The sequence below is a fragment of the Triticum aestivum genome, chromosome 7A, assembly GCF_018294505.1.
Source record: "Triticum aestivum cultivar Chinese Spring chromosome 7A, IWGSC CS RefSeq v2.1, whole genome shotgun sequence".
NCBI lineage: Eukaryota > Viridiplantae > Streptophyta > Magnoliopsida > Poales > Poaceae > Triticum > Triticum aestivum.
In genome coordinates, this window is record NC_057812.1 from 495,040,988 (window position 1) to 495,054,849 (window position 13,862).

At 43.4% G+C, this 13,862-nt stretch overlaps 1 protein-coding gene across 2 annotated transcripts; it reads left to right on the plus strand.

Moving 5' to 3' along the window:
• The first annotated feature begins 3,655 nt into the window (after window positions 1-3,655).
• Window positions 3,656-12,833, plus strand: LOC123147769 (mitogen-activated protein kinase 11). 2 transcript variants are annotated; one of them, XM_044567078.1, is made up of 9 exons: window positions 3,656-4,114; window positions 5,588-5,996; window positions 6,782-6,909; window positions 7,322-7,381; window positions 9,166-9,315; window positions 9,398-9,553; window positions 9,643-9,854; window positions 9,937-10,038; window positions 12,046-12,833. In XM_044567078.1, exons 1-9 carry the CDS (start codon window positions 4,088-4,090, stop codon window positions 12,065-12,067), a joined length of 1,266 nt encoding a protein of 421 aa, XP_044423013.1. In that variant the 5' UTR covers window positions 3,656-4,087; the 3' UTR covers window positions 12,068-12,833. The 2 variants fall into 2 exon arrangements, with proteins under 2 accessions (XP_044423013.1, XP_044423014.1); XM_044567079.1 differs by lacking the exons at window positions 3,656-4,114; window positions 5,588-5,996 and adding an exon at window positions 7,570-7,594 and having other exon boundaries at window positions 6,884-6,909.
• Window positions 12,834-13,862: the final 1,029 nt, after the last annotated feature.

Consider the following 13,862-nt stretch of genomic DNA (forward strand, 5'->3'; position numbering starts at 1 on the left):
TAAACATTTTTAGTAGGTTCAGTAGGTTGAGCAGCAACTCTTTGCTCTATTGGTCGGGGTGAAGATACCCTGAACAAGCCCCTCAAAGGATTATGTTCCATAGTAACAAGTGACAGTAAATTTCAGCACACTATATAAATTTTTCCTTACCAAATTCCACCTACCAAAGGCGCTTCACTCCCCGGCAACGACGCCAGAAAAGATTCTTAATGACCCACAAGTGTAGAGGATCTATCGTAGCCTTTTCGATAAGTAAGAGTGTCGAACCCAACGAGGAGCAGAAGGAAATGATAAGCGCTTTTTAGCAACGTATTCTCTGCAAGCACTGAAATTATCGGTAACAGATAATTTTGTGATAAGGTAATTTGTAACGGGTAACAAGTAATAAAAGTAAATTAGGTGCAACAATATGGCCCAAACCTTTTTGTAGCAAAGGACAAGCCTGGACAAACTCTTATATAGAGGAAAGCGCTCCCGAGAACACATGTGAATTATCGTCAAGCTAGTTTTCATCATGATCATATCATTCGCGTTCGGTACTTCGATAATTTGATATGTGGGTGGACCGGTGCTTGGGTACTGCCCTTACTTGGACAAGCATCCCACTTATGATTAACCCATATTGCAAGCATCCGCAACTACAACAGAGGTATTAAGGTAAACCTAACCATAGCATGAAACATACGGATCCAAATTAGCCCCTTACGAAGCAACGCATAAACTAGGGTTTAAGCTTCTGTCACTCTAGCAACCCATCATCTACTTATTACTTCCCAATGCCTTTCTCTAGGCCCAAACAATGGTGAAGTGTCATGTAGTCGACGTTCACATGATACCACTAGAGGGATGACAACATACATCTCATCAAAATATCGAACGAATACCAAGTTCACATGACTACTTATAGCAAGATTTCTCCCATGTCCTCAGGAACAAACGTAACTACTCACAAAGCATATTCATGTTCATAATCAGAGGGGTATTAATATGCATAATGGATCTAAACATATGATCTTCCACCAAGTAAACCAACTAGCATCAACTACAAGGAGTAATCAACACTACTAGCAACCCACAGGTACCAATCTGAGGTTTGGATACAAATATTGGATACAAGAGATGAACTAGGGTTTGAGATGAGATGGTGCTGGTGAAGATGTTGATGGGGACTGGCCTCCTCCCGATGAGAGGATCGTTGGTGATGACGATGGTGATGATTTCCCCCTCCCGGAGGGAAGTTTCCCCAGCAGAACAGCTCCGCCAGAGCCCTAGATTGGTTCCGCCAAGGTTCCGCCTCATGGCGGCGAAGTTTTGTCCCGTGAGCTTGCTTATGATTTTTTTTCTCGACGAAAGACTCCATATAGCCAAAGATGGGCATTGGAGGGCCACCAGGGGGCCCACGAGGCAGGGGGCGCGCCCCCACCCTCATGGACGGTGGGTGGCCCCCTCTGGTACTTCTTTCGCCCAATTTTTTTTATATATTCTGAAAATAATTCCCGTGGAGTTTCAGGACTTTTGGAAGTGTGCAGAATAGGTCTCTAATATTTGCTCCTTTTCCAGCCCAGACTTCCAGCTGCCGGCATCCCCCCTCTTCATGTAAACCTTGTAAAAAAAGAGAGAAAAGGCATAAGTATTGTGACATAATGTGTAATAACAATCCATAATGCAATAAATATCGATATAAAAGCATGATGCAAAATGGACGTATCAAGAATGCATGGACGTAGAACCAGCATCATAGGCCCTGCGGTGCACTTTATTTCTCGCTATGGTCTGCCTGGGAAATAGAGTGGAGCCCCGTGACGTGACCCCGAGGACAAGCATGCCATCAATCATCTCACGATCCACCAACAATTCCTGGACATACTATATCCAATTGGATCGCCATTCCGAACAGACAATTGTATCGCAACAACAGGACACGAAAACATGACGCGTGGATAAATCAGCACAAGGTGAATAAACTACACAATACACGCAAAACAAATGAGAAAACCTTAGTGCAGGGAAGACGAAGGAAGACGACGGATGGTGCACCCAACCGAATGACGACATCACTGAATCCTGTAGGCGTCACGAAGCAACCAAACATGCGAAAGAAACAAGGATCAAACAAACCCACCTCGTCAAACAGAGCACACAAAAATGACCAAAGAAACGGCTCACCTAGAATTCATATATGCCCAACCACCACAATCAAAGCATGCGAAGAAGGTCGCAGTGCCCTAAGAGGCCATACGACGACAAAAGACGACTTCTCCCGGACGTTTCCCTGGCAAAGCCCAAAAAACTTCCGGCGATCGTTGCCTACCTCGAGCAGCCGATGATGGCCATGTGGACAAAAACAAGCACTGCCCTCAAACCACCCCGTAGACGGGCCGCCCAAGAAACTCGCGAAGCCGCTTCCATTCAAGGGGAAAGAAGCGAGGTGGAGCTAGTATGGATCAAAAGAGAGAGCCACACGAAGAAAGACAAAATAATATGAGAGACGGTGCCGAACGACCGAGCACACGAAGCGCTTGTAAGCAACGCAATAACGCATGGCAATCGATGTCCCATCCCGCGTTAGGCAGTCCAGCACAACACACACTACCCGACAGAGGATGTCCGGGTAGTGCGAGCAAGACTCCTCGACAGTGGGTTGCAAAGCCCATGTAAAACCCCAACTCGGAACACAACGACTTGCGTCGTGCCTAACCGGTCCGACCGGTGACATGTAGGCTCCACATCGGGCTATGAGTCGGTTAGGCAAACAAATCGGGTCACCAAGTTCGCAACTCACTCGTTGCCTGCCCGCACCCATGTGGGGCCAATGGAACCTGACCGACTAGCCCCATGGGCGAGCCGGCTTTGCGGGCGTGACGTAGGAACCAGGCGACGCGAGCGAACCAACCCGACACGGGGCAGACGATCCTAAAAGATGGCCCCACGGACAAGGCGGTATTGCAAACGCGCGAGAAGACCCGACCAGCATGAACAACCAGCCTAACAGAGATGGCCTCGCATGTGAGCAGGGCGGAAATGCCACATGACATTGGCCCGGTGCCCGCCTGCAGTCCACCTGCCATTAACCCCCAAGGCTCCTCCCCCGGGTGTGCACGATCCGGACAGATCAGACGGCGTGAAGAGCACTCAAAAGGCGCCCGCGATACGCCACTAAGAATCGACCGGTGTGGACGGCCTCACCCTTGCGGATGCGTCCGACGGCGCCCCATGATGGTGGCCCCGGGCACGCCCACGGTCCATAGATTATGGACCCGCCAAGGCGATAAGACAACATGAAGAGCCCGTGAAGGCCTCCGCGGCACACCACTCGAAAACGAACGGTGCTGAGGGCGCTTTCACCCTCGAAGAGCCCCAGGAGACGGATACAACAACATCTTTATAGGAATTCTAGTTGCTCTCAATTGCTGGTAGGAATAAACCATTGTAGTGAGGTTGATTATGCTCCAACGATGAATAACCATACGAGAATTGGTTTAGCATTTCATGACTAATTTTCTACAATAAAATATATAAGAGACATTACACTTTGTTTTGACATGAATATTACAGTACATTTTTGGTCTAAAGAGAGCCCGAGCCTTGTGATCTACCTTTGGAAACGGCGAAACGCCACCGAGAACCCACGAGATATAGCTGCCACGCACGCGGAGCTCACCTCACCACGCGGAGAAAACAGAGGAGAAAGAGAAGAGAAGAGAAAATATCCCTCCCACCTCGTCACCCCAGCTTCCTCCGCTGCCTCACCACAGCACGCCGACGAGCTCTCTCCAGTCACCACGCACGACGCCTCCTCTCCCCTTCCCCCAGATCCGAAGCGACTGCCGCCGGCTCGCGATCTTCCCGAACCGTACAAGAACCCGGCCGTGGCGGCGGCCGCGGCAGCGACGTACGGTGGCGGCGAGGGGTGTATGAGGAGCAGGAACGACTGCGGGACCGCGATTCGGAGCAGGAGCCGGTGGGGCAAGTGCGGCTGACCCGCGCCTGAGCGAGAGGCCGGTCTGTGTGTCTGGTGGGATCGTGGGAGGAGGGAGAAGAAAGAAAGAAAGGTCGATCTTGGGAAGCTTCCACTACGGGCTCCGAGATGCAGAACGGCGATTTGCGCAAGAAGGTTCGTGCTCTTGGATTCTTTGGCTTTGCTTGTTTAGACGGGAGTAGTGAAAATGTTGGGAATGATGGCAATTCGAGTAAGAGGTCCAGATGGTTTTAATATTAGTTTAAGCGAATAAAACTAGGTGACATGCTGTGACTTTAGGACATTTTTGTTTGGTAATGTTGTTATTCTACAAAGTAGCTACTGGTTATAAGGACACCTCCTTCAGTCTTTGGTAATAATTTATTTTTCCCACATGCTACAAAGAGAGTGAATTGTAAATTTGTAATGTCAGAGGTGTGCGCAGTTCTTGGCTCTGGAGTATGTGATTACATCCCAAAGGAATATCTTTATACGTACCTGGTAGTAACAGCGGAAAACCTTTGCTCCAGTCCACTGTTTCGTTGGAAGCTATATGTCATACTGACACTAGATGATTAAGTTGTAGGTGGAGAGGGACTTGCTCAGGCAGTTCTTTCTCTGGTTTTGTCATTAATACCACTGAACGTCTGTGATTAACTTGCAGCAGTGTTTTTGATTTGGAAATGTATCTTTGACCCCTTAAACTATTGGCCGGGTGTAGATCTGGTCCCACAGTCAGACATTTTTGCCCTTGAACTGCCATTTCGTGTACTTTTGGTCCCTCAAGGCGGTTTGACCATTTCAAAGCGGTTTTTACTGATGCGGCGCCAGCACCATGTGTCTGCCGCATCACTAATCTCATTCTAAAAATCCACAAACCTATTTAAAAAGCAGAGAAACAAAACAAAAAAAGAAAAATATAATTAAAAATGATATTTCATATTCTGTATTTACAGGGAATTTGAGAGAAAAAAGGAGCAATCCGACATTTTTTGGTTTATTAGAAGAAAAGCAATTTAATAAAAGAATCATAATCTCCTTCTATTTGCAATTTCTTGATTTTTCTTTTGACTATTTTTTTGTTTTCTTGATTTTTGAAAATCTGAGGTTTTTGTAAATAAAAAGACTTTCTCGAGTTTTTTTACCCCATTATGCTGTATATGATTTTACTCTTTCCCCCTTTCTGATAGTTTTCTCCATTTCTTCAAAACTGATGTCTTTTTACTAGATTCGTTGATATCTTCGTTTGAAGTATATATATATTATTTGCCTTTTTCTGCTTCTTACTTAAATTTTAGGAATTTCCGGGAGGAAATTGGTAAGACTGCAGATATGTGATTTGGCCTACATGTAGATGCCACATCGATCAAAACCATTTTGGAACAGTCAAAACCACCTCGATGGAGCAAAAATATACAGTATTGAGAGTTGAAGGGTGAAAGTATCCGTTTTAGGAGTTGACGACCAGATCTACACCCAAAATAATAGTTTAGGGGTCAAAAGTACACATTTTCCTTTTGATCATAGAGTAACCAAGTGGTAGTACCATCATCGATGGTCATTGTCTTCTGTGTTTCGTAGGTTTAATGTGCAACAGTATTAGTTATCTGACTATTTTCTCTAATTCAGAGTGCAGCGGAAATTGATTTCTTTACTGAATATGGCGATACTAATCGATACAAAGTTCTGGAGGTCATAGGCAAAGGTAGTTATGGACTTGTATGTTCTGCAAATGATACACAAACAGGAGAGAAGGTTGCAATAAAGAAGATACACAACATTTTTGAGCATATATCGGATGCTGCACGCATACTCCGTGAAATCAAGCTTCTCAGGCTTCTTAGGCATCCTGATGTAGTGGAAATAAAGCATATCTTGCTCCCCCCATCCAAAAAGGATTTCAAAGATATATATGTTGTCTTTGAACTTATGGAGTCAGATCTTCATCAAGTAATAAAGGCTAATGATGATTTGACGAGGGAGCATTATCAGTTTTTCTTGTATCAGATGCTTCGAGCTTTGAAATATATGCACACAGGTATGCACTTCCTCACAGTCTTTTTATGAAGATAAATGTTACGTGCGCTTCTATTCTTATGGAACGACCATGTAGCTATTTGACTATTGTTTCTTTCCTGCACTTGCATTGTTGTATGCTAATTTGCATGCAAATTTCACTTGTAACCATTTGATGATTTGATTCATCCCTTTTCCCCCTTCCTGTTCTTTCTTTTATTGAGATGGCACTGGAACAATTACATGAGTTCTAATTAACATCTATTGAACGGGTCGACTGATTTAAAGTTTGGTACAGTTTGGTCGAGATGATAGTCGTTCTGAATGCACGCCATGGCCTGCATCTAAGGCCTGGTTTGAAATGAAGCAATGCTGTTGTAGCATGTAGGCTTGTTATTGCAATATGCTCCTGTGCCAGTGTATACGCGATGGACCCCGACCACTGATGTTTATGGCCCCAACCTATTTGCTGTATCATTGTGTATGACAATCACCTGTGTTTATGGTGTCTTGTTCTGCATTTGCCCACTAAGGCATGCTGAGTATCTGGGTATTGATTACTGATGCAGCATTGCACATGACAACTCAGATATTTAGTTGCACAAATAAAAGTAAAAGGTTGCTCCTTTATTTTTTGAACCCGTGTCAACTTTGGCTAGTTTGGTATTTACCGAAACCATAGCATATTTGGTTCCATACTCTATTTGTATTTGCATGGTTGATTTTTAATGTTGGAAATTATATAATATCATTTCAGTTGCTACATATGTTCAGAATTGGCTAAATATTGTTTGTGCTTTGATGCAGCAAATGTCTATCACCGAGATTTGAAGCCCAAGAATGTGCTTGCCAACGCAAATTGCAAACTCAAAATTTGTGACTTTGGCTTGGCGAGAGTTGCATTCAATGATGCACCTACGACAGTCTTCTGGACAGTAAGCAATATCTTTTGTTATTGTATCTCAATAGCATATGTTATTGGTTGATCTTGCAGTACTAACAATTGGAGATTTACTAGCACCGAATCATGCTTTGTTCCCCGTTGTCATGTTGAACTTAAGGTTGTCATTCGAGACGCAATGGTTCTAACAAAGGGAAAGTGAATATCTAATGATCAGTGCACTGTCACATACAAGTTGAAATAAGATGTCATCTAGTTTTACTTTTAAGTGGGTCTTCACGAAGCCATTTCCTCATTTTGGTTTTAGGGTGGGATTGGGGTCGACGGTTCTGAAGCTAACCATTAATTTAGGGCCTTGGGGCTGCTCTGGAGTCTTCCATTGCTCATCCAATGTTTTCTATTCCTGTCAAATGAACTTCTAAATTAGAATAAACTTCGCTTTTCAGGATTATGTGGCAACGAGATGGTATAGAGCACCTGAACTTTGTGGGTCCTTCTATTCTAAGGTAAGCAATGTTACAAACTTATGATTTATCAGAAGTTAGAGAGGTTGACATGTATACATATAGATGATGCCGACCTAATAGGCATTATTTTTGTGTGATGGTACTGGTACTGGTGCTGGTAAATGACATTGTTGGGATGCGGGTCTGGAACTTGATGTCCGGTGCCTGTTGATCACCTCACCTTGTAGTGAGTATGAGGGAATTGGCCATGAGGTGAGTATGAGGGAAATTACAGCAGTGACGGCAGCAGCAAGATAAACAGTACATTGTAATTGAGTTTAAATGGTAAACAGTAAAGATACTCTTTTGCCCGCGCCCATCTGGACTGTCCATTGCTTCTCGTCTTGATCAATCTGGATCATTGGTTAACTGACGAAGTGCCAATAGGAATACAACACTAGTGGGTTCAGTCAGGGTCCTGACAGTCGGAGTCACCTCACATTGTAGTGAGTATTGAGGGAATTGCCATGAGGCGGCTTTTGACTTCTTTTTAATATTTGGATTTGTCTGTCTTATATGCCTATAGCACCAAAAAAAAAGTGTAATGCATCGTTTACACCTGTATGCGCAAATTTGAGCAAAAAAGTTGATGCCATGAACTCATCATATACTTGTAAATCAGCAAATGTCCCATGGCAAATTGGCAATAAAGAAGTAACACTAATGATTCATAAGCCCATATTGTATGCTGTTCAAACTTGTAACTGTGCTGTCATATGGCTGCAAACAATAGAATGATGGATAGCACTGCAAGGTTGGAACTCCATGTCTTTGCGTGTATCACTAAATGTTTGTATACATATTGTACACCAAGGACCACTGCAGTTTTAGACCACATCATTACCGATACTCTAATATAGTTGTACACTTGTACTAGTAGCTCCTCATGGTTCCTCCACTAGCACCTCTGGACAATCACAAGTTGCGATTGTCCTTACCTGACAGCCTCGCAACAACACCTCTCAAGGTATCCACACGTATAAAAGCGGGAACGCTGTGTGCTAGCCTAGTAGCCTGCTAGGGTGCTAGCACTGACAAGCACGGCCAGGCTTTCATGGGTGGGAGTGGTGGCTAGGCTTTCTGAAGTCCCACGAATTTGTGCCCCTAATGCCAACATGCCTCCCTTTGCATAGATTCCCGTGGTAGGTCTCCACATTGGAGGCTCACTGAGCCCAGTAGGTACCAGACCACTTTCCGAAACCTGTTCCAGCCTGTTAGTGTTTGTCGCACATAAATAACTTGAATGGGAACTAAACCATGTGGCAACTATCTTGCCATACCATGTTCATATTCCATATTGGGGAAACATGAATAGAGTTTGAATTATAATTTTAATAGGAATACGGTTTTGCTTACTAACTACCATTCAGATGTGGCTACCGTCGAGTTTGAATTATTTTCTGCACAATTTACCTGTTTATACACCCTCTTAATTTACAGTAGAGAAGGTAGATAGCAACTATCACTAACAACCTTCCGTAAGTAAATGGATCCCTTCAGCACAATTTCTTTTGCTCATGCTGCTTATTGCAAAGTTGGAAACATATCCGTTACTTGAGCAACTGAACAGTGCATAGCATTAGTTGGGTTAAAGAAATATTCAAATGGTCCCGATTGGAAGTTGACTGTCCCAATTACAAATCGTCTTATTTGGTATTGACCACAGTTGTGGCATTATTTTTCTGTTATATTTCTTTTGTAAACAAGATCTTCCCCCGGTCCTGATTTGAGTTGGTATGGCCAATTGTTCGTGTCACTGAAATTTGCCATCTTTTGGGTTGCAGTATACACCAGCTATTGATATATGGAGTATAGGGTGCATTTTTGCCGAGGTGTTGATTGGAAAGCCTCTATTTCCTGGTAAAAATGTTGTTCACCAGCTGGATTTGATAACTGATGTTCTGGGGACACCTTCATTAGATGCTATTTCTCAGGTATGGATCTTTGGAAGTTTGCTGTCAAAGTTATATGTAGTTCTGTCTCCTTAAAATTTTCTACTGTCCTACCTCTGCTAAGGTGCGGAATGACAAGGCAAGAAAATATCTGACATGCATGCGGAAGAAACAGCCTGCTTCGTTTTCGCAGAAATTTCCAAAGGCTGACCCATTAGCATTACGATTGCTTAGGAGGCTTCTAGCTTTTGATCCAAAGGATCGTCCCTCTGCTGAAGAGGTATGCCATATATATGAATCTTAACCGGTCCCATGTTCTGCATCTGCCAGTACAAGATATTGTGATCTTGATATATCTGCAAATTGTAGGCATTGGCAGATCCATACTTTAATGGACTAGCAAAGGTAGAGCGAGAACCATCTTGTCAACCGATACCAAAAATTGAATTTGAATTTGAGGGTCGTAGAGTAACAAAGGAGGACATCAAGGAACTGATCTTTGAAGAAATTTTGGAGTATCATCCTCAATTACTGAAGGAGCATATCAGTGGAACAGACAGACGAAACTTTGTTCATTTAAGGTTAGATATGTTATTGCACACTTGTTTATCTTCTCTTAGTCATCATCCATGTCTGATACGCTTGCATCTTCTGGTATTGCAGTGCTGTCGACCAATTTAAGAAACGCTTCGCTGAACTCGAGGAAAATGGTGGCGAAAATGGATCAGCTGTTTCATCACAGAGGAAACATTCTTCTTTGCCAAGGTAAATGTCTTATTTCCAACTCAAATCTCTTTTACTGGGATGGGATCTAGACAGCTAATCATTTATACAAGGGATGATCCAGTCATAATATGTATTGATATCACCAATGATGCAACATGAAGAATAAAACATCCATTTTCAAACTGCTTGCACCCTTTCTTTTGGCAAAAGTCTCAGTCCCATTCAAGCATCTAGTCCTAACTAACAGACTTTGTTCTTTCTTCATTACTTTCTTATATTGCTGGTTCTAATTTTGTAATTGTTGTAAAATGAAAGCTTTATTACCCCCGGCCTCTGCATCGCTGATACATGCAGCCCTGATTATTACATTATTTATTACAAGCCATCAAAAAGCAACATAACCACACGAAACATTTAGGCCTAATGAAAAAGACAGGCCACACATAGCATCACTAGAGAGTACAGACTGAGAAGCCTATCACTACTTCACTAGCACACCATCCAAACCAGGACATAAACTCCCTGGTAAGCCACTCTAGCTTCTTGGTGCCAAGCTCTGTTGTGCTGCACCTTCTGTAACAATGCCCATGATTGCAGCCAACTGATACACGATCATAGCACCTGCCTGCAAGATTGGACCTTATTGTAAAAAATAATACTCCCTCCAATCCAAATTAATCGAGGCCACGCTTGGATTCGTTGTAAATAAATACAGAGGTGTTTATTTTACACCTGTATCTTACCGTCCGCTCAGCAATTCTCGGCCGGTAACAAAGCGATGAGCCGTGACCTATATTCTTTACAGGTGTATTTGAAAAGAACAGGACAATCCAAACAGGGCCTGACGCAGCCTCTATACAACATTGTACAGAGGTTGTATAGAGACCGTGTCAATTAATTTGGATCAGAGGGAGTACTGTTTCTACAAAGCCAAATAGACCAAAAAACTGCTCCAGCCCCGATCATAATAAAGTGCTTGTAGCGATTTATCTACCCCCCCTGCAGCCACGTCCCAAATATATGTGAAATACTACAGGATGCAGTAATGTTAAATGCTAAATAAACAGCCTGCCATGCAATGCATGCTAACACGCAATAAAAGAATGCTGAATGGTCTCCTGTTCATAGCAAAAGCCGCGTTGCGCGTCCCGCTGTCATTTACATTTAAGTATTTAACCAAATTATCTTGTGTGAGGATAACCCCCGGCAAAGAAACGGAAGGAACACCTTGATTGCTGGTTCTAATGGTCAGTAGAAAGTAGAAATTCGCGGCACTGTTTTCCTGAAGTATAAAATGTTAAGGTTGATCTTGACAAAGAATCATTGAAGGTTTCATCTAAATCAAACCATCGTGCTTGTGAACCTCGATTAATGAGAAGTAGTTGAAAAAGGTCAAATCTTTCTCCAAATTTTCCGTTTCTAGTAGCTATAATGCACATTTTCCCTAGCAATGATTGACATGACTAAGGTATGTGCGTCTTTTTCTCCTTTGAAGCTAGTATTAAATAAAATTAACATGCAGAGTGACTGTTAAGATTAAGATGATCCTAGTGAGACCCGGGAAGATTTAGTTTCTTGTGATGTTTTTCTGTCAATGTGTCTTGCTTGAAATTCTGACAATTGAAGACCTATGGTCCCCCCGCCCCGGCGCCCCTGACACAAGTATAGCCCAACGGGATGCAGCTTCAGTGACGTAAAGGCACCTGCCTTTGGGTCCCTGACATGTGGGCCAGCCACCTGTCAGGCCCACATTCATAGGCACAAAGGCAGGTGCCTTAAGGCACCGAAGCGTAGTCCAGCCCAACGGTAGCGCACTCTGCTAAAATACCTTCAAAGGATCATAGGCACACGGCATCATCTAGTACAAAGCATGCAGTTGATGTATCTTGGGAAGTACAAATTCAGAGAGTATACATTGCTCAAAGAGAGTTAAACATCACGTTGATCTACTTTTGTCAAGTTAACATTTTTTGTTTCACTACCATCAAAGAGAGTTAAAAATCTTCTGGATGTTGTTGTGGGGTTACTAATGCCTTTCTTTTGCAGGCAATCCTTCAACCCCCATTAGACGTGTAATGACCTGTGACAGTGAAAACTCACAGGATATGAAGATCCAAGAAGCTTACCATCTGTACTCCCTCGGCAACCAAAATATGAAGCACCGCACTCTCAGAACCAAGTATCTAGTGGGTCAGTGCTTGATGCGACAGGTCCAACTCCCAACACAATATGTACATGGAGGAGTATATGTAGACTCCAGAACAGGGAACTTACTTCTATCTGCATCATGGTATAAGGGTTGATATACCAGGTGAGGAGTATATGTAGACTCCAGATCAGGGAACTTACTTCTATCTGCATCATGGTATAAGGGTTGATATACCAGGTGACAGTATCGCACAGGCAGTCTCTGTTCCTCATGGCTCAGTTCTGGCTGTATGTTGCAGCATGGCGTTTCCAGGGATGTTTCGAGCCTAGGGTTATTTGGCATTGAATCATGGAGGTCTGGCTTTTTTATTTGTTAGTCCCCCAAATCATGGAGGTCGAACCTAGGATTCCAGCTTCATCTTGTACATGGGATGTTTCACAGCTTCTTTGCAACCAAGCCCCCCAAATGTACCACACAGTTGGATCATAATGTGCCTCCTAGGGATTGAGTTGCAAAGCTCGTTTGTTCTGAATGCTTAAACTTTTTCCATGGGAAGCTGTGAGGTGGCTAGGTCAAAGAATAGGATTGTCGTGATTTACTTCAACCGCTAATATCAGTTGTTTAGGAAATACTCCTGCATTTTAACGCGAGGGACCTTGCTGTGTTTAGCAGCGTGTTAACCAAAGGAACTTGAGCATATAATCTGAATCATTTCCAATAGTTACTGTAAAGGAATGTGCGAAGGTCGGATGCCATAGACCAAATTAACTGTTCCGGTGAGCTGGGTAAATAAACTGTTCTTTTCCATCGATATTGATGTTGTTCCATATGATTTTCTTCATACATCTTTTTCAGATGCATGCCAATTGCTTTTATGTGGCATATTGTGTATGATGGCATGCCTAATAACAGCGTGACGACATTGGTTAAGTCTCCTAGCAGCTGTCCGGAAGTTATTTTCGTAAATTTGATAACTGGTTGAAGTATAATGTTATCACTGAAGATCGAAGAATGCAATTGCAAAAGAACTAACAGAGTAGTGGACAGTCTGTTTTGTGTTGCCTGAAGCTGCAACTTTTCTTCCTTCTATTCATTCTCTCTTATTCTGAATTACAAAGCAAAGGTAGACCTCACGATCCGTAATCCTCGCGCCATCCCACGAGCGAGTCGTGCGTCCACTAGAAACGGTCCTAGTTTGTTAGGCAATGACCAGCACAACTAATCCTATCTCTAACTAACTGAAAAACCGAAAGGAAAGGAGCTAAACTACCTGCAGCCTGACGGTGACAACAGCCTGATGAGCTACAGTAAAGTTCCAGAAAAAAAACAGCTAACTAAGAGGGGAGGATGCACTAGGATTTATTCAACATTCACTCCCTAAACCTTGTGCATCTTCGTGATCTCCACCATGCCGATCTTTGCTCGCTGCTCCTGGAGCTTCCCACTACCAAGTGCCTTGGTAAGCAAGTCGGCCATCTGCTCTTCGGTCCTCACGAATTCGATCTGCATCTTCCCGTTTTCCACACACTCCTTGATATAGTGATACTTAATATCAATATGCTTGCTTCGCTCGTGGAAGACGGGGTTCTTGCACAATGAAATTGCCGATTTGTTGTCCATGTTGAGCACGACCGATTTCACTGCTTCCACCTTGATCTCACTAAGGCGCGCCAGCCACACACCCTGACAAGCTGTTGTTGCTGCAGCAACATAC